The sequence below is a fragment of the Arvicola amphibius genome, chromosome 15 (assembly GCF_903992535.2).
Source record: "Arvicola amphibius chromosome 15, mArvAmp1.2, whole genome shotgun sequence".
Classification (NCBI taxonomy): Eukaryota; Metazoa; Chordata; class Mammalia; order Rodentia; family Cricetidae; genus Arvicola; species Arvicola amphibius.
The window spans coordinates 8,256,719-8,277,304 of NC_052061.1; the positions used below are offsets into that span (position 1 = coordinate 8,256,719).

General features: G+C 40.7%; 2 protein-coding genes across 3 annotated transcripts in view; one reads left to right on the forward strand and one right to left on the reverse strand.

Moving 5' to 3' along the window:
* The window catches only part of Fto (FTO alpha-ketoglutarate dependent dioxygenase), a 349,758-nt gene extending 344,232 nt beyond the window's left edge, over positions 1 to 5,526 (reverse strand). Inside the window, exon 1 of the mRNA XM_038312636.2 lies at positions 5,256 to 5,526. Within this exon, the coding sequence (XP_038168564.1) occupies positions 5,256 to 5,300 (45 nt within the window). The 5' untranslated portion in view covers positions 5,301 to 5,526. The remainder of the gene's footprint in view (positions 1 to 5,255) is intronic.
* A 104-nt stretch (positions 5,527 to 5,630) lies between these two features.
* Rpgrip1l (RPGRIP1 like) overlaps positions 5,631 to 20,586 on the forward strand; it is a 104,523-nt gene continuing 89,567 nt past the window's right edge. The window contains exons 1-6 of one of the 2 annotated variants that reach the window (XM_038312635.1): positions 5,631 to 5,672; positions 8,378 to 8,469; positions 11,041 to 11,185; positions 14,234 to 14,532; positions 18,479 to 18,581; positions 19,789 to 19,932. In XM_038312635.1, the coding sequence (XP_038168563.1) occupies positions 8,385 to 8,469; positions 11,041 to 11,185; positions 14,234 to 14,532; positions 18,479 to 18,581; positions 19,789 to 19,932 (776 nt within the window). In that variant the 5' untranslated portion in view covers positions 5,631 to 5,672; positions 8,378 to 8,384. Of the gene's footprint in view, positions 5,673 to 7,395; positions 7,435 to 8,377; positions 8,470 to 11,040; positions 11,186 to 14,233; positions 14,533 to 18,478; positions 18,582 to 19,788; positions 19,933 to 20,586 lie in introns of those variants that run through there. The other variant, XM_042054227.1, reaches the window with a different exon arrangement.

A 20,586-nucleotide genomic window follows, 5' to 3' on the forward strand; every position in this document is an offset into this window, starting at 1 on the left:
TTATACATGAGGATGGGAATGGCAGAAAAGCTGACACAGCAAGATGGAAACCTGTAAACTGAGACATTGGCCTAGAAGAGTTAGTTCTAAGTTCTATTTCTCCAATTCTTTTCTACGCTTTACATTATCTTAAAATAACAAATAAAATCACCTGAAGAGAATACCAAATTCGATGAAGACCACACCTACTTTGCCCCTAGGGCACACGCCTGCACATTCATATACATGCATATAGGTACCATACATGCTCCCACACACATGCAAACACACAGTGCAGCCTCACAGCAGCCCAGAGTCATCCAATCTTGGCACTACTGTCTGGTTCGAGAAACACAGGCCCAAAGTATGAATCCCTATCCTAATAGAGGAGAACTGAGAGAACCAATGGTCTAACTAGGGACAAATATATCTACCAAATACTACTGGCCCATGCCACTGTAAGAAAAGTTCACTTCTAAAATGCATGAATCCATGTATGTGCACGCTGACAAAGTGAACACATGCTTTGATGGAAAGCCAGATATTTCCTCCAATCTTCCTATTCTCCCTTCAGAATTTGGAAAGTACATAAAGTCTACAATACAAGCAGCTGTAAGAGAAAAAAAAATATAATCTAAGTTATTACAAAGAGAAAAGGTGAATCAAAGGTAATTACTACAGAATGACAGCACTCAATTTAAAAAGTAAACAAGAAACTTTTGTGACTTCAGGAGAAATATTTCAAAAGCTAACACACTGGTACAGGACTACAATCCCAGCTAATTAGGAAGCCAAGGCAATAAATATACTTAGAAAATATAAAGAACTCATAAAACTTAATAAGCCAACAAGAACAATAAAACTGGGTAAAAAAAAATTAAACACACACCTCACATATGGTTGGGAAAATGGCTGGGTGTTTAAGAAACAAAACTCATATTCTCAGAAGGCAGGTAAATGCTAGGTAGGAGGGGGGTGGGGGCGCGTCTGCCTGTAGTCCCAGAGTTAATTAAGGCAGGGACGGGATCTCCAGAGAAAGCTGACTAGCCAGACTAGTTGTATGTGCAAGTTCTGGCTTCAACTGACAGACTCAGCCTCAATAAAATGGTAGAGATTGACAAAAGACTCCCCACACATGGGCCTCTACAAACATGCATTCAGACATACGCATCAGTATCATATATGCCCAAACATTCAATGCAAACACATCCATACACACTTAACACCCATACACACTTACCACATACACGCACACAAGAAAAAAATACACGCGTGTTCACTAAGTATATAAGAAGATATTCGATATTATTTGTCATCAGGGAAATACAAATCAAGACCACAAAGAAATATTACCTCCTGCTCACCATGCAGGTTACAACGAAAAAGCAAAGAGTAGCAAGCAATGATAAGAACTTAAAGAAATTCTAACCCTCAAAATCTCTGGTGAGAAATGGAGGGTGGCGTAGCCTCTGTGGAAAACCGTGTGACAGTTCTGCAAAATATTAAGCATAGTCTTACAATGTGACTAGCAGTTCTACTGGGCCTCTACCCATGAGCCGGATAAAATCCTGTCCACACAGAAATTAGGGTGCCTGCACATGGTATCATTTTTCGTGACACTCAAAAAGTCATGTGGCAGTTTGAATAAGAACGGCACCCATAGACTCTTGTGTTTGAATGCTTGGCCCATAGGGAGTGGTATTATTAGGAAGTGGTATTATTACCTGTTGGAGTAGGTGTGTGGTCTCGCTGGAGGAAGTGTGTCATAGCAGGGGTTGGCTTTGAGGTGTTATACATGCTCAAGCTAAGCCCAGTGTGGCACACAGTCTCCTTCTGCTACCTTCAGATCAAGATGCAGAACTCTCAGCTCCTTCTCTAGCACCATGTCTGCCTGCATGCCTAGCACCATGCTTCGTGCCATGTCGATAATGGACTAAACTTCTGAAACTGTAAGTCAGCCCCAATTAAATGTTTTCCTTTATAAGAGTTGTCATGGTCATGGCGTTTCTTCACCGCAATAAAACCCTAACTAAGACAAGTAGAATCAAATTGTTCACCAAACAGTAGATGTCATTGATACAAACTACAGTCACCAGGGAAGAGGAAAGCTAACTTGAGGAATTGCCTGCATCAGACTGGTCAGCGGACATGTTTGTGTAACATTCTCTTGATTGATAAATGATCGATACGGATGGTGCCACCCTGGTCAGATAGTATTGAACAGTATCAGAAAGGAAGCTGCACAAGCCACGGAGGAAAGTCAGTAAGTAGCACTCCTCCACGGCCTCTGCTTCAGTTCCTTTGTTGAGTTCTTGCCTTGGCTTTCCTCAGTGATAAACTTAAGAAACAGTGTAAGATGAAATAAACCCTTTCTTTCTTCCCTGAGTTGCTATTGGTCATATTTTATCATGGCAATAGAAAGCAAATAAATAACTAGATCAATACATAAATAACTAGAATGTGGTGTGTCCTGATATAGGAATACCATCTTCTGGGTAATAAGAAGTACTGAAGAGTGCTGCGAGATGTGGGAACCTCAACATGTATGAACATGTATGAACATGTATGCTGGGTAAAAGCAGCCAAACACAAAGGTCACACAGTATATGATCTAGTACATGAGAACGTTCTGGGGCTAGAGACTGCTCAGTCAGCAACATGCTTGCTGAACAAGCAAAAGGACCTGAGTTTGGAACACCAGCACCCAAGTAAAAAGCCAGGTGCAGTGCATGCCTGTAATCCCAGCACAAGAAGGGTGACGGCAGGAAGAACCCCAGGGCTGCGGGCCAGCATGTCTAGCCCAGTTAGCGAGCTCCAGGTTGAAGGAGAGACCCTGCCTCAACAATACGGGAGAATGCAATCGAAGAAGAAACTCAGCTTAGAGCTTTGGCCTTCACAAGCACGCATGTATGCACGTACATGCACAAATATCCATAAGAGGTAGTCCTTGTGAGCAGAACAATTAGTTGTTGCCTAGACATAGAGGTAGGAAAAAATGAGGAAACTGCAAATGAATGCACTGCCCAGTGCAGATAGAAACAGAGACACATGACTGTTCATGGCTTGTTTTCTTAACAGCCCCAAGCCGGTAACCATCCAAATGCCCAGCAATAGGTGAGTGAGCAAACACACAAAAGGCACTGGACTCACCAGCAGAAAAGAAGCAACCCGAGAACACGTGCATTAGCATGCACAGACCTCAAAATGTATTATGAATAAGAGCAAAAGACACCAGGACACGTATCACACGTCTCCGCTTAGATAAGAGAGTCTAGATAATAGAGATTCAACAATTGTGACTGATCACAGTGAGTACCTAGGGGTAAAAATAAAGGAAGAAATTGACTTTACAGAAATTTTTTTAAAGCAATCATGATGTTCTCTATGGAACTGGAACACTTCGTGTGTATGTCAAACTCATCAAACTATACACAATAAATTACAAGATACCCTTTATAAAGTCATACCTCAATTCAGTTGAACAGGATGAGAAACAATCATTCCTGATTACTTGTGCGCTGTCTATTTAAGATTTAAAACATTTCAGCCAATATTTCAAGAAACAAACTAATTTTAAAAAAAAAATCAAAGAAATGTTTAAACAGCAAACAGGCCAGCAACTTGTGCTTCAAGTCAATGTGTTCTTCACAAACAGAAAGGGCTAGGGGACTACAGTCATAGGGCCTGATTCTGATCCCTAATCCCACATAAAGAACAGAAAGGGCTAGGGACTACAGTCATAGGACCTGATTCTGATCCCTAATCCCACATAAAAAAACAGAAAGAGCTAGGGACTACAGTCATAGGACCTGATCCCGATCCCTAATCCCACATAGAAAACAAATGGCTCTGGGCAAGGGACCACTTCCGCCAGACTGTCTCCACGTCTGTAAAATACATAATTCAGGCTATTACACGACATATTCAAATTTTTAAATCCTGAGGTTTTACTGTCTTAAGACAGACTCCCTTGTGAGACAAAATCCTATGATAGCAAAAACTGTACCTGTTTTATCTCCCATTGATCTTCACTGCCAATCCTTACCTCCTATAGAATAAGCACCAAATTGCATGTAGAAGGCCTCTGACCAAATGCACTACAAATGAAAGGAACTTTTGAGAAGGCCAAAGTGACTGGTAGGCGGGCTCTTGTGTCTACTGTGGGTGTAGAAGCACAGTGAAACCAAACCACACAGGATCTTTCAGACTGTGGGAAGTTCTGTATTTATCCTAAGCAGCAGAAGCCCCTAAGAGATTTGAACAGGTGGTTGTCAAAGGGTCGTGAGTAGATTTAAATTTTGAAAATTAAAAAAAAAAAAATCACTCTCTAGTAGAGTGTGGGAAAACCCGCATGATTGGAGAAGAAAGAGGATAAAGATTTAAGGTTGAGTGAATATAGCCCAATAGGGGAGCTGTTGTGGCAAGCCACTTTGGAGACCATGGTAGATTCGTCCAAGGGAATAGAAACATAAGAGTAGATTGAATGTTGTTGCATTAGGAAAAATCGATAGGTCACAACTTTGGGAATGGAGAAAAGGAAAGCATTGAGCTTCCATTCCTCATCTGCAGAACAGACTGTTTATACTTTACCTATATTAACTGTCTTGCCATCCGATGCATAAATATGAAATATATTATGCATTTAATGTAGATGTCCGATACAATAATTGCTGTAAATAAGTCACTGTTGCTATTATTACTGTCATCCCATGGAATGTCCTGTCAGAAGCTCAGCAGCAAAGACAGAGACTAGGAAAAGTATTAGCCACAGAAGCTAGGTGAAGCGTATTACGCATATCCCCTGTGTAGACCACGCAGACTACGTCACCTGGCCACTGAGACAATGTTCCAGATAAATACGTGACACCGAATAGACACTTTATCTCAGCTGCTGGTGTGTGGGAGGAAGGGGGCCTTGGAGACGGCTGAGAAAGCACAGATGGTATGATCATAGACATGTGGTAAACTGAGTCACAAGAGTGGCAATAAATAAAACCAAGGAATAGGTTCAGAAGCAGAACACAGACATTGATGTGGATCTAGCTTTTCATTTCTGACCAAGTATAACTATACTAGGTCTGCATCCAGCAATACGAATCTACAGCACAGACGTGCGCGCGCACACACACACCACGTCTGCAGGTCTCTAGCAAACAAGGCCCTGTCATCCCTTGGCTTAACGCCGAGCATCCGCTCACCATCCCAGCTGGTCTGTTGGTTCCTTGCCTCTTGCCCTGAACTAACGCAGAGTTCCAGATGCCAGGAGTCCCACATACCTTAGCTTCACGCTCTCGTTCCTCGGCGGTCTGTGCGCGCTTCATGCTGCCTCTAAAGCCTTCTTCGCCACTGTGGGCCGCGTCCACCCTCTCCCTGGACCCCGCCTCCTGTGTGTAGTTCTCTCGGCGGCTCTTTCCCGCCTGGCTCCGTTCGCTCTAAGAGAATCAAGAACTACGCTTCCCAGGATGCTCAGCGAGACTCCCGAGAACTCCTTGGGCTTCAGAGCCGAATTTCTCAAGTCAGCTAGCTGGGCTAGCTTAGTCCGCTACCCGACCCGCCTACGGCCGAGAGCCCAGGGGGAACTACATTTCCCAGCGGCAGCGGGACACACCATGTTTTCCCGTCCTCCTCTGGGCCTGCGGCAGCCCGCGCCCTGGGCGCTATAGCAACGGTAGTAGCAGGGAACGAACGCTGAGGTGAGTACCCTGTGAGGTGGGGGCAGATGCAGGTTGGCCAGCTCTCCCTCGGCCTCACAGCTGAGGGCCTGGGGTCCTCTCTGAGGCCCGGGGAAGGCCTGGGATTCTTGCATGAAAAGGAGTCCATCCCGACACACCTCCCAATACAGGCCTGCTTCTCTGTCCGCCCTGACCGCCTGCCAAACCAGAAACCTAGCTGATAGGAACTGGCCACCCTGTCTCAGTCCTGCAGTTCGAAAAGCACAGTCACAGTTCGCTCCATTTCCCAGGATTTGGGATTGGATTTAGAACCTAAGACTCCCAAGGGACTTGTTTCTGTTGTTGTTTGGTGGTGGTAGTTGTCGATTTTTAAAAACAGGGTCTCTCCCTATATACCCAGGCTGGCCTTAAACTAGCTTTTGAGCCCATGCTGGCCTCAAATTCAGTAATAGGTCTTGTCACAAGTTCCCACCACCACAGTCAGTTCCTAGTGACTTATGTTTATTATGTTTCTCATCCGACTATTCCCGAAGTCTCTTAGAGCCATTATAGACAAAGACATTGTTCAAACTCAGTGCCTGGCATTCATTTATTCTTTCAATAAATGTGAGCATTGATGCCCACCATGTGACATCAGATAGCTGAAGGGGGCTTATTTGGGGGAGGAAGGGGACCAGTGAGAGGAAACTGGAGAGGTGAGGGAGTTTGCAGGGATAGCTATAAAGCAAAAAACAATGATATAGGTGTGAAAATATCATATGCTAAATTAAAAATGAATTCTAAGACAATGGATTTGACAGAACAACTCTGAAATAATAACAGACTGTTGCCGTAAGAAATAAGCGGTAGCCCCGTGGGATGGCACACTCAGGAAAACTCCAGCATTTCCACAGGGCATGTGGCAGTTTCCTAGCGCTCAGAAAGCAGAGGCCGGTGAATCTGAGTTCAAGGCCATCCAGGCTTACACAGAGAAATCCTGTCTTTAGAAAGGAAAAGGTTAGAGAATTTGAGGCCAGTGTGCTTGGCGTTCTTGGGGAATTTGAGGTCAGCCTGGACGGCATAAGCAAAGCTGGAAGCTGAGAGAGTCGGGCTGAGCTCTAGCATATGAGGACACAGGTAATGCAAGGGCCTTTGGTACAAGATGAAAACCCTGCACTTGAGGGAAGTGGAGAGCAGCAGAAGTGAAGCAGAGAGAGCAAAGAGGGAAACTTTTCCGGGGCGTTGAGAAGGCCATGCAGCATGGTGTGCGGTTTCTTAGCCTCTACACGATTCACACTCTGGGCCTGAAAATTCATCATTATACATCAAACCTGTATTTCATTGCTGTCATCCAGCCACTCCACGCCAGGAGCACTCTCAGTTGTGATAACCAAAAATACCACCACACCACCTGTTCCTGGATGCATGGCCTTGAGCAGCTGAGTTAGCTGGTGTTGACTCTTGTTTGTATATCAGGAACTATCTGAGTCGCTATTGTATGTGCGTACTGCAAGCACATTGAGCATCCAGTATGTGTTAGCATCATCTTCTGTGGCCATTCTCTGAGACGTATGTCCCTTGCAGTGTGGTTCTCAGCCTACTGCGAGTTCTAGTCAAATTTCTGAACCCTTTCTCTAGGAGATCTTCTTCGTGTACATATCCATAAAATCATCATAAGCCGAGTCTCAGTTTCCAGATGCTGGAATCTAAGAGCTCCTTTTACCCATTCAAATGACTGCTTAGTGGATGCTGCTCACTGCGTGTGCCACACTCGGTATCAGCCTCCGAGACAGAAGCAAACAAGGTGAATAAACTCTCTACTTTCTTGGTCTTCACACTCTATAACCAGCATTCTAGAACTTGGAAGTCTCTTCATTACAAGGGCTCTTCACTAACAGTTTACATCTAACAGTCAAAATGGAAATCGAGAATTTATTTATTTATTTTCTTACTATGTAGTGTATATCCATAGCCACATGCAGAGCTAAATTACTGTAGTATGTCTCTGTAAAGAAAAGAAACTAGAAGTTCTAGAGCAAGCAAGACAAGCCAATATGTTGAGGTGACTCATCCCTGGAACTTGCCTGAAGTAACAAAGGAGGGGTGTAACAAACGTGGAAACACATCACAAACACGTGGAGCCTCTTTCACAGAGCTTGGAAGGGGCCATTCCTTTGTACACCATGCAGACAGTTGGCACTCCCAGACTCTTGACACCCGCGGCACGTTTGCTAAATGCCCTGAGTGTGTAATCTCACTTGCTTTTAGAATAACTATGAGATGGGTATAATTTGTTCTATTTTTTAAATTAGGTAAATTTAATGACCAGCTATTAGATGGTAGAGCAAACTATTTGCCTCGAGTTCATGACCTGAGCTGGCTTTTTGTTCGTTCGTTTTCCCAGGATTCATGCTGTCTTTAAGGAAGGGAGTAGGGATAGGAGGTATGTCTTAACTTTGGAAGGGTTTGTTTTTGTTTCAGATAGATGGATAAGAAAAGGAAGAATGCTGATCTTACCTCATTCCCTAAGAAAACTGTGGGAAATCCTCTGCTGAAAGAGGACAGTCTTCATGACTGGATGCAGCATTCCTTCCAGAATAGGAGCTTTCGTCTCGCTCAAGCTGCACATGTGGGCAATAACATGTCCATTAAAGTTCTAGTTTCCTAGTCTCTTTATTTGGCTCATTCCATCGCATAGTTGATGCAATAACTTAGAAGAGTTTGTTTGAATTTTCTTTTCTCCACAGATAAGCCATGTCTGGTCCAAGCGATGAGACGGCAGGAGACCTGCCCGTGAAAGATATAGGTCTAAACCTCTTTGGAGCTGGAGGGTTACAAGGTACAGCCACCTGTTATTTATTACAGTTATGAACTTTGATCAGTAATTTCTGTACTTTTAATTTAAAGTATTTCTGATAGTCATACAAACCCAGCCATTTAAGTAACTATATAGCTCTTGATTGGACTAAACAAGACGAGGAGTTTAAAACACATATGGTATTTTATTGCGCGCGTCAATTATCAACAGCCCATAGCAAATGCAAGATCCCCTCTGCCTGATAAAGAGTTGGTATAAATCATCTTTTTAAAATTCCACACGTGAGTAGAAACTGCATAGAGTATCAGGCCTCCAAACTGAATTGCCTGGTTTAAATCACATTCGCCACTAAAACACTTCTTTATGTTTAAATTTTATACGAGAGGAAATGCCATATTTTAAAATTTTTGCCTTTCAAGTAGAGTATCTCAAAATGGCCTGTTTATGCAAGTGATAGTGAGTTTTCAATCACATTAATATACATTAAAGGCTTTCTTTATCCTTTTATCATTTAGTTGTTCCTGTAGAGTTGAAGAGTACTTTCAACTGAGAAAGCAAAGCACTGATTTAAAGAGCAGCGTAGGCTGAAGAGCCAGGTTTATGTGTGTGGACAATGCCAGGCAAACCCTCACGCCACCAACTTTGCTTGTAGGAGGCTGGAGGTTCAAAATGTATCTTAAGGACTTTCCATATACCATTTAATCATAACAGTACCAATGGCCAGGTTCAGCTACCATAGGAAGGTAGTCAGTGTATTGGTCACTGAGAACTGACCACAAATATTAAAAAGAAACCTGATACTGAAATAGTATCAGGTATTCACATACAAACAAAATTGAAGTGTTTAAAACTATTGGGTTCTGGTACTGTGTAAGGACTATTGGGTTTTGGTACTGTGTAAATATTTTTAGGTTTTGGTACTATATAAGTACTATTGAGTTTTGGTACTGTGTAAGGACTATTGGGTTTTGGTACTGTGTAAATATTATTGGGTTCTGGTACTGTGTAAGGACTATTGGGTTTTGGTACTGTGTAAATATTTTTAGGTTTTGGTACTATATAAGTACTATTGAGTTTTGGTACTGTGTAAGGACTATTGGGTTTTGGTACTGTGTAAATATTTTTAGGTTTTGGTACTATATAAGTACTATTGAGTTTTGGTACTGTGTAAGGACTATTGGGTTTTGGTACTGTGTAAATATTTTTAGGTTTTGGTACTATATAAGTACTATTGAGTTTTGGTACTGTGTAAGGACTATTGGGTTTTGGTACTGTGTAAATATTTTTAGGTTTTGGTACTGTGTAAGTCCAATCCTTATCATCAGTATCTACCTTCAGTCTTTAATATCTGATTGAAAATTCAATATGCATATATATGTGTGTTTATGTATATATGTTTAAAAGTTATAAAAGTCTGTTGTGTTGTGTTTTGTTTTGTATTTGAGATAGTATCTTACTATGTAACCTTGACTGTCCTGGAACTCACCATGTAGATCAGGCTGGCCTTGAACTCACAGAAATTGCCAGCCTCTGCCTCCTGAGTGCTGAGATTAAAAGTAAATACCACTATGTCAGATCTAAAAGTTAATTTTCAATACATTAAATATCTTGTAGAAAAGTGCTCTGTTAAACTTTCAGATGACAGGGTTTTTTTTATTTTGGAGGATTTGTGTTTGTTTTATAGTTTATTTTTCTATATCCTAGCCTCCTAATTTAGAGAAAAATGTCCTAATTGTATTATATTCACTGAATTGTTCCAGCTTTTTCCTCTCTCTCTTTCTTTCTCTCCCTCCCTCCCCCCCCCTTCTTCCTGCTGCTGTGTTCATGACTAAACCTTGCACATGCTCGGCACGTGCTTTACCACAGAGCTGTTCCCAGATCAGGCAGCCTGGCTTTCCCAGCTCAGAGGCTTTACATCACTCAGAATAGTAATTTAGGAATCGTTTGAATCAGGTCCTTCCTACATTCTGAAACAGTGATTAAGTCCATGCTAGTGAATAAAGTTGTTGCTCAGATCCCTAATACTGTACATGAAGTATTAATGCCAGAGATGCTTCATCTCACCTCAGGTCATTGGAACGAACAATGCTGTAACATTTTCTAGAGAAAAACAACTTAATTTGTAGGTCAGCTGGGGTGGGGGTGGGTTGGAGTGTGATGTTTCATGCCTGTAATCCCAGCACTTGGAAAGTAGAGGCCAGGCCAAAGGATTAGGAGGAGTTCAAGGTCCCAGCCACACAGCTAGTGTGAGACTAGCCTGTGCTGCATGAACACCGCAAGGGTGAGGCTAGCCTGTGCTGCATGAACACAGCAAGGGTGAGGCTAGCCTGTGCTGCATGAACACAGCAAGGGTGAGGCTAGCCTGTGCTGCATGAACACAGCAAGGGTGAGGCTAGCCTGTGCTGCATGAACACAGCAAGCGTGAGGCTAGCCTGTGCTGCATGAAGCCCTGTTTCATAAAACAAAAAAGTAGAAAAGGTAAACAGGAGGAAAAATAGGAATGCATCAGAGGTTCTTTTAGTATGAGCAGTGATCAGTTTTTAGAGACTATTTTCAGTGATGCTACAATTAATGACCTTGGCATCTTTTCAGAAACTTCAACTGCACGAACAATGAAGACTCGCCAGGCAGTGTCACGTGTCAGCCGTGAGGAACTGGAAGACAGATTTTTGCGTTTGCATGATGAGAACATTTTACTTAAACAGCATGCCCGCAAGCAAGAGGATAAAATTAAAAGGTTATGATAAAAAGCTTTTAGCTTTTTTTCTTAACTCTGTAAAGTTTGAAGGATATAGGTTTTTTTTTTATAAACTTAATTAAAAGCCCCACCTTCAATCTTTTCTGGAACAGGCAGGTTATAAATAAATAGAATATTTTAAAAATGGAAAATCTTACAAAGTAGAATAATAAACCAAGAAGATTGTGTTTATTATGTCTGACGTTGCTGTTTGAAAGAACACAGCTAATAGCTGAGAGTGCCATGAGTGTATTAGGTCTATAAATAACTTTGGGGTTAATATTTATGACTTAATAAGCAGATAGCCCAGCATCTGTTTTTTTAAATGTCATAAAAGCTTAAAAAATAATTAACTATTCCGACTTGTTAGAATGTGTGTTCCCTTATGATTTGGGATTTACTAATGAAAACATCACTTATATCTGGGGCATGTTTAACTTCACTTGGGTTAGTCTTGGTTCTGTATTTATTTCAGTCTCTGCCATTTCTGAAAAAGCACATTGTCACTTTTGATGGACATGTAAAAAACTGCATGCAGGAATGATGCCTTCAGAGTAATTTCTCTTCAGTTCCTTTGTACTCAGAAATACTGTGGCCACTGTTTGAGTGCCTGGCATTGGAAACAAAAGAGTACGTAGAAGTCTGTATTCAAAGTCACATTCTGGGTTCAAAGTGGACTCTAAAGAAAGAAGATGACTCTGTGCTTAGAGTTTATCCTACAGAAGTGATTCCATTTCACTTTCTACCCTGTAGACTTAGTTTCAGACCCACCAACCAGCCTTCTCCTTTGAGTTGGTTTCAAGACATGGGAATGGCTACTTTTAAGATGTACCTCGTTCATTTCTGACCAGTAGCACACCCAGGTCCTCCAGCCAGAGTGAGATGTGAAGTCTGTGACCACTCAACTGGTTTTGTTTTTTCTTCTTTTTTTTTTATATACCTAATTGGCCAGTAGAAGAATTGAGTTCACAATCTGACCTTATTAGTAATTTGTCCTAACCAAAAAATAAAACCAGCTTAATTAATAATGAGCCACTTAGTTTCATTTGGGGGCGGGAACTGGGCTAGGAGTCGAGTTGTATATATGTATTCTATTATCTTTCTCCAGTATCCTGTGCTCAGGCCATTTATGCTCCTGAGACTTTTTACTAATGTGGAGTACTTACTTACTGAACACAGGCCCATAGATGTAAATACCTTCTCATCCTTACCTCACTGACGTTGGCCTGGATCCATGGGTAGAGGGTCTTTACATTTATCCTTAAGGTGTGAGAGCCGGTGTCACCTCTTGTGTAAATATGGATTTTACAAATTGTCTTCTTAAGTAAATACTCAAACCTTACCACATAACTTACAATTCATTAGTAACTTAAATATATTAAAAACATTCCTGTGACTAAACAAGCACATCCAGTCTTACATTTCCTGATGTTTACTTGAAAACCATGTCAAGAATTTGAAGACATTCTCTATATCCTTTATCATTCTTCTGATGACTGATTTTTATATGAAATCTTTACTTTCCTCTTTATTGTAATCTATGCGTCTAAGTGCTAATCTTCCTGTAATAAGCATTCAGATATTTAAGTGACTTCTCATGTGGATGGGTACAGGACGTTGAGCAGGGCTCAGGACTCTAACCGCATTACTGGACAAGGCAGAATGTGGTTTTGCTGGGTGATGATAACTGGCCAGGTTTCCCAGTGATCGATCATCCACAGTACTAGATGGAAAAGGAAGTAATCCACTAATTACTTTACCAGGAGGTCTGTGGTACTCTTGGATCTTGGTTTTTATTATTAAGTATTCCTTATAAAGCATGCTTAGTGTATGTGCCTCAAGGGAAAGAGAAAACAATCTTAACTGATTATGTTATGCATAGCTCTCCCTGATGCCGCATGCTGTAACCGAGTAGCCAGAAGTGTAGATAGACATGTATTACTACCGCATTTACAGAAGACTGTGCTTAGGGGAAAGACGTTTTTCTATGACATCCCAAAGCTATTAAGGTTTTTTTTTTTTATTTCACTTTTGTTCCCTTAAGTAAAAGCTTCTGTCCATAACCATGCTAAAATAAAGCAAACCCCACTTAAAGAAAAATGTAGTGTGTTTTTATTTCCAATCTCCTGTCTGGGTCTTTATAAAAATAGATTCACTATAAACTAGAATCAGCTATTGAAGATGTGCGACCAATTTTGTAAAGTCTTGAACTTGTGTCTCTCATCAAAGCCACCTTTTCTTTCTTGTCCTGCCAAGATTTTTCCATTCCCTGTCAGGCATGTTTTCCATGCGTGTATATTACATCACCCCCATGTGTCCATTCTGTCTTTTGTTCTGTCTGACCAGTTTTTATCAAAACTTGAAAGAGTCAAAGGTATAAGTTCCTGGAATGTCAGTAGAACAATTTATGTCAAAAAATTTTAAGTATCATTAAAATGATATTTCTTGCATGTAATTATTTTCTGAAATTAAACACAAACATTTGTTGAGCACTAACCGACATTTAATGTCACATTTTGGTTTATTTTGAAATTTCCGCTGGATTTTATCTGTGTACATCTGTGAATTCTATCACTTTTATGATTTTTCCTTGTCTTAATCCTATAGAAATATAAGATACTATCCTACCTAAATCTGCATAATCTTAGCTCACTTTTCAAAAGTTCTAACTCATTGTGGGTTGTAGGCATGGCCCACCACATCCACACTCTGTGACTACATTTAAGTGCATCCAGTGTTCCTATATAAGGTCATGCGTTAAAAATTGCGTTTCTGGAACATATGGGGTAAATATGTGTCCTCTCTTTACTAACCTTAAATGATAAGCCTTAGGAAACTGCTATTTGTCAGTGCTATAAAGCAGATTGTTGCCCAGTGGTTTCAATTAGCATCAAAGGATTCTTCACAGGCAGTAATAGTTACATCAAAACCTGAAATTTATTATTCAGGTTCTGCACTGGAGTCTTCACAGTGATTATGTTCCTTTCAACAGAATGCATTTTATGCTGACTTCTCACATTCCTTTTCATCTTTTTATTATTTCCCTAGAATGGCCACCAAGTTAATACGGCTAGTTAATGACAAGAAAAGATATGAGCGGGTTGGTGGCGGCCCCCAGCGGCTGGGACGAGATGTGGAAATGGAAGAAATGATTGAGCAGCTGCAAGAGAAAGTCCATGAGCTTGAAAGACAAAACGAAGTCCTCAAAAACAGGCTAATATCGGCCAAACAGCAGCTCCAGGGCCAGGGGCACAGGCAAACTCCGCACGGTCGTGTGCAGGCTCGAATTAACACTGGCCGCAGGAGAGCTAGCGCAACCACAAGCTTACAGGAGTGTCCCAGGAAAGGTAAAACAGTCACCAAACACTGCGCTTAAGTCCAAGCCTGTTTCCAGCTTCGTTTCTTAGTCATGTCCTCACATGTCTTCAAAGGGCGCTAGAAACAGTTTGAGGCTTGCTTTTCGCAAGATCATAATCCTGTAACAAAGTCGGTTTTGTTCAGGAATCCCTAGGTCACTCTAATTTATTTAGTTAAATGATAGCGAAACTATTAAAGTAGGCATGTGTGAAACTAAGAGCAGGCGAGGCCGGCTTGAATGTGAGTTCTTGGACCCGCATGCTGGTGAACGAGGGCAGAGCGTCCCTGTTGATTTGCTGTTTTCTTTACGTGTAAAAAGTCCTAGAGCTGGTGGTTGTAAAAGTCTCGTCATCTCTAAAATAAGTATGCCATCAGCTTCTTCACACCGAAAAAATTGGTGTAAAGCCTTTCTATATTACAAAGCAATTGTGTAGACCAAGCTAATTCAGGCATCAAGGCCAAATTCTTTCCACTCCCAAATGAACTTATTAAAATGAAACTAAAAGTGCATAAATATCTTAAGTCGCTTTTTTGAAACGATGCTTCTAGAGAAGGAAATAAAATTCTCCCTCTAATCGATTTTTATTAGGAATATGTTTCACAGAAATATCCAACATCTTTTGTGATATTAAAAAATGATGTAAGCCTTTAGTTATAATTCATTGAGGAAAGGGAAACACCATATGAACAGAAGGAGAGGAGAAAAAATTGTTGTAGTTTTCTTTTCCAAAGCAAAATGTTAGCACTGTCTCTTCCCTAGATAGTGAACCTTTGAAGTCAGGACGGCCTCCTCACGGACAGGAGGCAGCTGCAGGATGAAAGGGCTCAGCTGTTGCCAGCTATGTGAGATTGCGGTAGCCTTTGGGTATAATCAAAGTGAGCACAGCGAAGTATAAATCAGCAAACACACTCTGCCGTGAATTGTTATTGTATATGGAAGTTAGCCCTTGACCTCTCAGCCTCGTTTTCTTCATCTATAAAATGGAGTGATAATAATGCCAGATTAGGTAGGAGGAAGGAAAGTGGAGCTCCTCGCTGAGGGACATCCTCTTAAAGTGTCGTGTCCTCTCTGAACCTTAGCGTTGTTATCTAGAAATGCAAGTGCATGAGATGATCTGGAAGGACTGCCAGGTCTTTCATGCTACATAAAAGTAATGCCCAAACTTTACATTGATATAGCAAGCCACTTGTGTTAAATTACTGTTCAAATCAAAGGTATCAGCTTACCCTCCTCTATTAAAAATATTTGTTTTAAAACTGATCCATGGAACATCAGTTTTTAAAAACATAACTTATAAACTTAAATATCTCCTTATATCTATATTCTCTTTGTGATTTAGAACTGCTTCTGCATTTGTAGAGTCTGGGACACAGAAATCACACTGTGGTCAATGTTGATGAATACTTAATCATGGTGTGTTAGTAAACCTGAGGTGTCGTTTACAAAGTTAATCTTCAATGTGCGATACACCCTTCAAGGCTGCCTTGAACACTGGGACGTGGGCCCAAGTTTTAGGACTGTCTTGGCTTGAGAGAGGGCTAAGTGAGAAGCCCAGACTCCTCTGGCCCTAGGAGGCATCTACCCTGAAACTGCTGTGGGGAGGGCTTCATTCTCTGTTTACACCTTGGAATAAATAGTGGTGAGCACTAACTCAAGTGTGATTGGCATTATGTAGACACAGTTCTTACTGTGAAGAACCACCGAAAGAAAACTTTTGTAAAGTGTGTATGTTTGTAAAATACAGTAATTAGTTCCCAAGCATGGTATCAGCTTGTGATCCAACACCTAGTACTCAGAAGACTGCAACAAGTAGCTGGAGAGATGGCTTAGTAGCTAAGAGCACTTACTGATCTTCTAGAGGACCCAGGTTCAATTCCCAACACCCATATAACAGCTCACAACTGTCTATAGCTCTTGTTTCAGGACATCTGGTTCTATACTCCGGTCTATGAGGGCACCACGATGCACGTGGTACACAGGCAAAAACTGGCATTTCACATACAAATGATGATGAAGACGAGGATAGTGATGATAAATTATTCTTTAAAACACTAAGACAAGCCAGATAGTGTGGCCCACAGCTTTAACCACAGTGCTCGGAGGCAGAGGCACGTGGATCTCTGTGAGCTTGAGGCTGGCAGACCTATTCCAAGACAAGACAGCTGTTACACAGGGAAACTTAGTCTTGAAAAACCAAAACCAAATAAAGAAAAGGGGAAAAAAAGACATAAAACAAGAAGATGTGGAATTTGAAGCCATCCTGGTCTATATCCGACAATCAAAACTGAAAAGAGTATGTATGTAATAACCATTAGTTAGAAATGATGACCAAAGTTACTGATTAATAACCAAATCATCATGTGACCAAATCAGGATATTTTAAATTTAGTCTTTTATCCTCTCTGCTAATCTTGAATTTCCCCATGATTGCGTATGGAAAGCTTAAGATTTAGTATTGTAGCCCACGTGTCTAACTGGCCAGTTGTAGCACAGTGAAGTCCGGATGTTTCAGGCAGATCTTTTCCTGTGCTGCAGAGCAGGCTATGGCAGCACATCAGAAAAAGTGAGTGAAGTCCATCTCCGTCTGTCAACTGAAAAGTAATGGAATTTCTCATTTTGAAAAGGTTAAAACTTCTCTAAAGAGAATTTTTTCTATGTCTTTAGATCTTAGACTAGTCTCTGTTTAAAGTCTGCACTTCACTCTGATGCTTCTGGAAATAGAAGGTGACACATATAATTAAAAGTATGTCTGACTTTTAACAAATGGACTGTCCACGCCAAACTTCATATACTTTTTTCCCTTTAAGATGAATGTTTCCGGGGGGCTGGAGAGATGGCTCAGTGGTTAAGAGCACTGGCTGCTCTTCCAAAGGTCCTGAGTTCAATTCCCAGCAACCACATGGTGGCTCTCAACCATCTGTAATGAGGTCTGGCGCCCTCTTCTGGCGTGCGGGCATATATGTATGCAGAATGTTGTATACATAATAAATAATTTTTTTTTAAAAAAAAAGATGAATGTTTCCTTCTATTGCCTAGGCTAGCTCAAACAGTCAGCCTGCCTCAAACTCCCAACTGTACGTGTGTGCCACCATACATAGCACATGCAGCTTTCTAATAGAAAAATACTGTAGGATACTGCTTTAAGAGCTCTTGTTGGTGATTCATTCTCAAAGAACCTTTTTTAAATATGAATTATTGAGATTGAAAAAAGATGACATAAATTAAGGATACAAGATCAAAGGATGTTTATGATTAAATATAAAAGATCATTATCAAAACCACTAAAAGGGGACTAATGATATGGTGCTTGCCCCAAGCTGGAGACCTGAGATCAGTCACCAGGACACATACAGTGGAAGAGATAACTGCCATGTTAGTTGTCCTCCGGCCTCCAAACATGTGCTATGTTACATGCATTGAGTGTCCCAAGGTCTCTCGCTCTCTGACTGTGGCTCTCTGCATCTGTTCCCTTCTGTCGCGGGAAGAAGCTTCTCTGATGGTGACTGAGCAAGGTGCTGATCTATAAGTGTCACAGAATGTCAATAGGAATCACTTTATTGCTACGTTCTTTTAGTACAACAGTAATATTTGCCTTTACTATAGGTCAGATTTTTCCCTTCATACTTCAGTTTTTATTATAAATCTCTGAATTAAAAATGGTAGTTCTTTCAGAAATTAGAATAAGAGTTTTAAATCCCAAAATGTATAGACTTATTTTTAGATGGTTTCTTTAGCAGGAGTGTTCAGCGGGCAATACATTTTCTGTTTCGCATACTACCTGCTGGTGGCTGAGGGCTAATGCCCCCCTTAGCTTGCACTTATGTTGCTCCGTTCTAAGAATATATGTAGCCTAGTGTTTATTACTGTTATACTGTTAGCAAATCAATGATCTGTCTTATATTTCTTTCCATAATAGTTTACTACTTTATTTTTAGGTGTAAGATTCCAAAATATAGATGAAGCAGAAACTGCACAACCTACGCTCACAAAATATGGCAATAGTTTACTTGAAGAAGCCAGAGGAGAAATAAGAAATTTGTATGTATTCTTTTTCGTGGTCATTTTAGAACTTTGTATATTGATTATGTCTTATTTTGATCCCTCTTTTTCCTTTATTGTAAACAAAAGTGGAGTATATATAAATAATTTGCTTTACAAAATACAGCTAGTTCTGTGGAGTAGTAACAGGTATTATATAACATGTTCTCAATGGATAGTTTATCTAGCTGTACTGATGGCAGGGTGTATGTTCAATTTACTACCAAAGGAATGGCCTGAAAGTCCAGTCACTTCGAATAGTCTCTGTTTTAGACACATTTTCGTTCCCATAAACTTACAGGCCTTTTTTTAGATCCTGACTCAACCCTTTTTGGGGGAAGGGAGACATGGAGAGGAAGGAAGAACTGCTTGAAAGTCTGGAAGTGTGTGACACACGTGGATGTCAGCTCTTGCTTTCCTGTGGTTCCGTGAGACGTGCATTCCTCATCGTGTCATGGTTTCAAAAGAGTTGCTTCTCCCTCATTCATATTTTTTCTGTTCATCTGGTGCTGTCAGTGTCTGAGCTGTGCAAATGACGTTAGGCCCTTACCTGGATCATCAGAACATTGACTAAGGAAAGAAAGCGTTACACTGAGAGTATCAACCTTAGAACATTGCTAAAGAATAAAATGATACAGATTTGAAATGTTTTCTTTTGAATGTTTTAAATACCAGTCACACTAGTTATCAACTTGTGAGGAAATAAAAGGCTAAATATTTTCTCATTCTTAGATAATCAAGTGAAAAGCCAGGGTTTGTGGCAGTTTCCCAGGAGTCACTGCACTGGGACGCTGTCAGACAAGGAAGAAACAAATGCATGCTGGAGACCATAGTTAGGTCGGGCACATGTCATTCTTACTCTCTGAAGTGTTAACTGGGTGATATGACAGCTGTGCATGTATTAAAGAGCAGTACATATAAATTATGTTGTAGAGTATCCAGCAGGTGATCAGTACATCCTGAACTGAATTCAACCACAGTCCAGTCTGTTGCCTAGAACAGTATCTTCTAAAAGGCCATCTCTTACATTGTCCCAGATACAAGTCCAAGTCATCACATTGAACCTGCTGTTATTTCAGTATATGCAGAAGCCACTTATTAACTTTTGCTTGCCCTATATTATAATAAAGAGCTATCTTTGCCCTGACTTTAAATATTACAAATTTCTCCTCACACTGCAAATTCTTATCAAGATTCTTTATTGCAGAGAAAATGTTATTCAGTCACAAAGAGGCCAGATAGAAGAATTAGAGCACTTAGCAGAGATTCTGAAAACTCAGTTGAGGAGAAAGGAAAATGAAATTGAGTTGTCTCTTCTTCAGCTTCGAGAACAGCAAGCTACAGATCAAAGGTATGTTAAGACTGAAATATCACTTTGATATGCTCCAAATTAATTTTAAATAATTTAGCATGAACCATAAGATGATAAATCCATGTAAGCTATTTCTGTAAACCCTATTTCTACTTAATATTCTTTGGGTAGAAATGCTGTGGACCTACTAACTGTGTCAAGTACTCCTGTGAAGAAGGGGCAGTTTTCCCCAACCATCCTATGGCTGGCTGCCACTCTCATCTGTCTCTATTTACCCCACTTGTCAAGACCTCAGAAGTTTACATCATTTGATCACAGCTGCTCAGAGGAGCATGGGTAACAAGCTGCACTCTCATACCGTGTGTTTAAGTCAAGTCTTAAGGGTTTGCTCAGCCTGTAGTTCCACAATGCTTAGCAGCATATGACCACAAAAAAGATATCATGTCTCCTTGTACTCAGTTTATAAGAAAATCTTATGATTGTTGTGGGTTATGGTCCATCTTGGCAATAGTTTCCTTGCGACCACTGTATTTTGGTGTTTTATAAAGTGATATGTTTGTTTTCTCTCAGTGTTTGGTTCTGGTCATATTTGTTCATTTGTGTGTTTTGAACATGACTTCTTTTCTCCACAGAATCTCTTCAGTTACCTTATTTTTACAACCTTTTCTCTTCTTTTGACGAAACTACAGATAG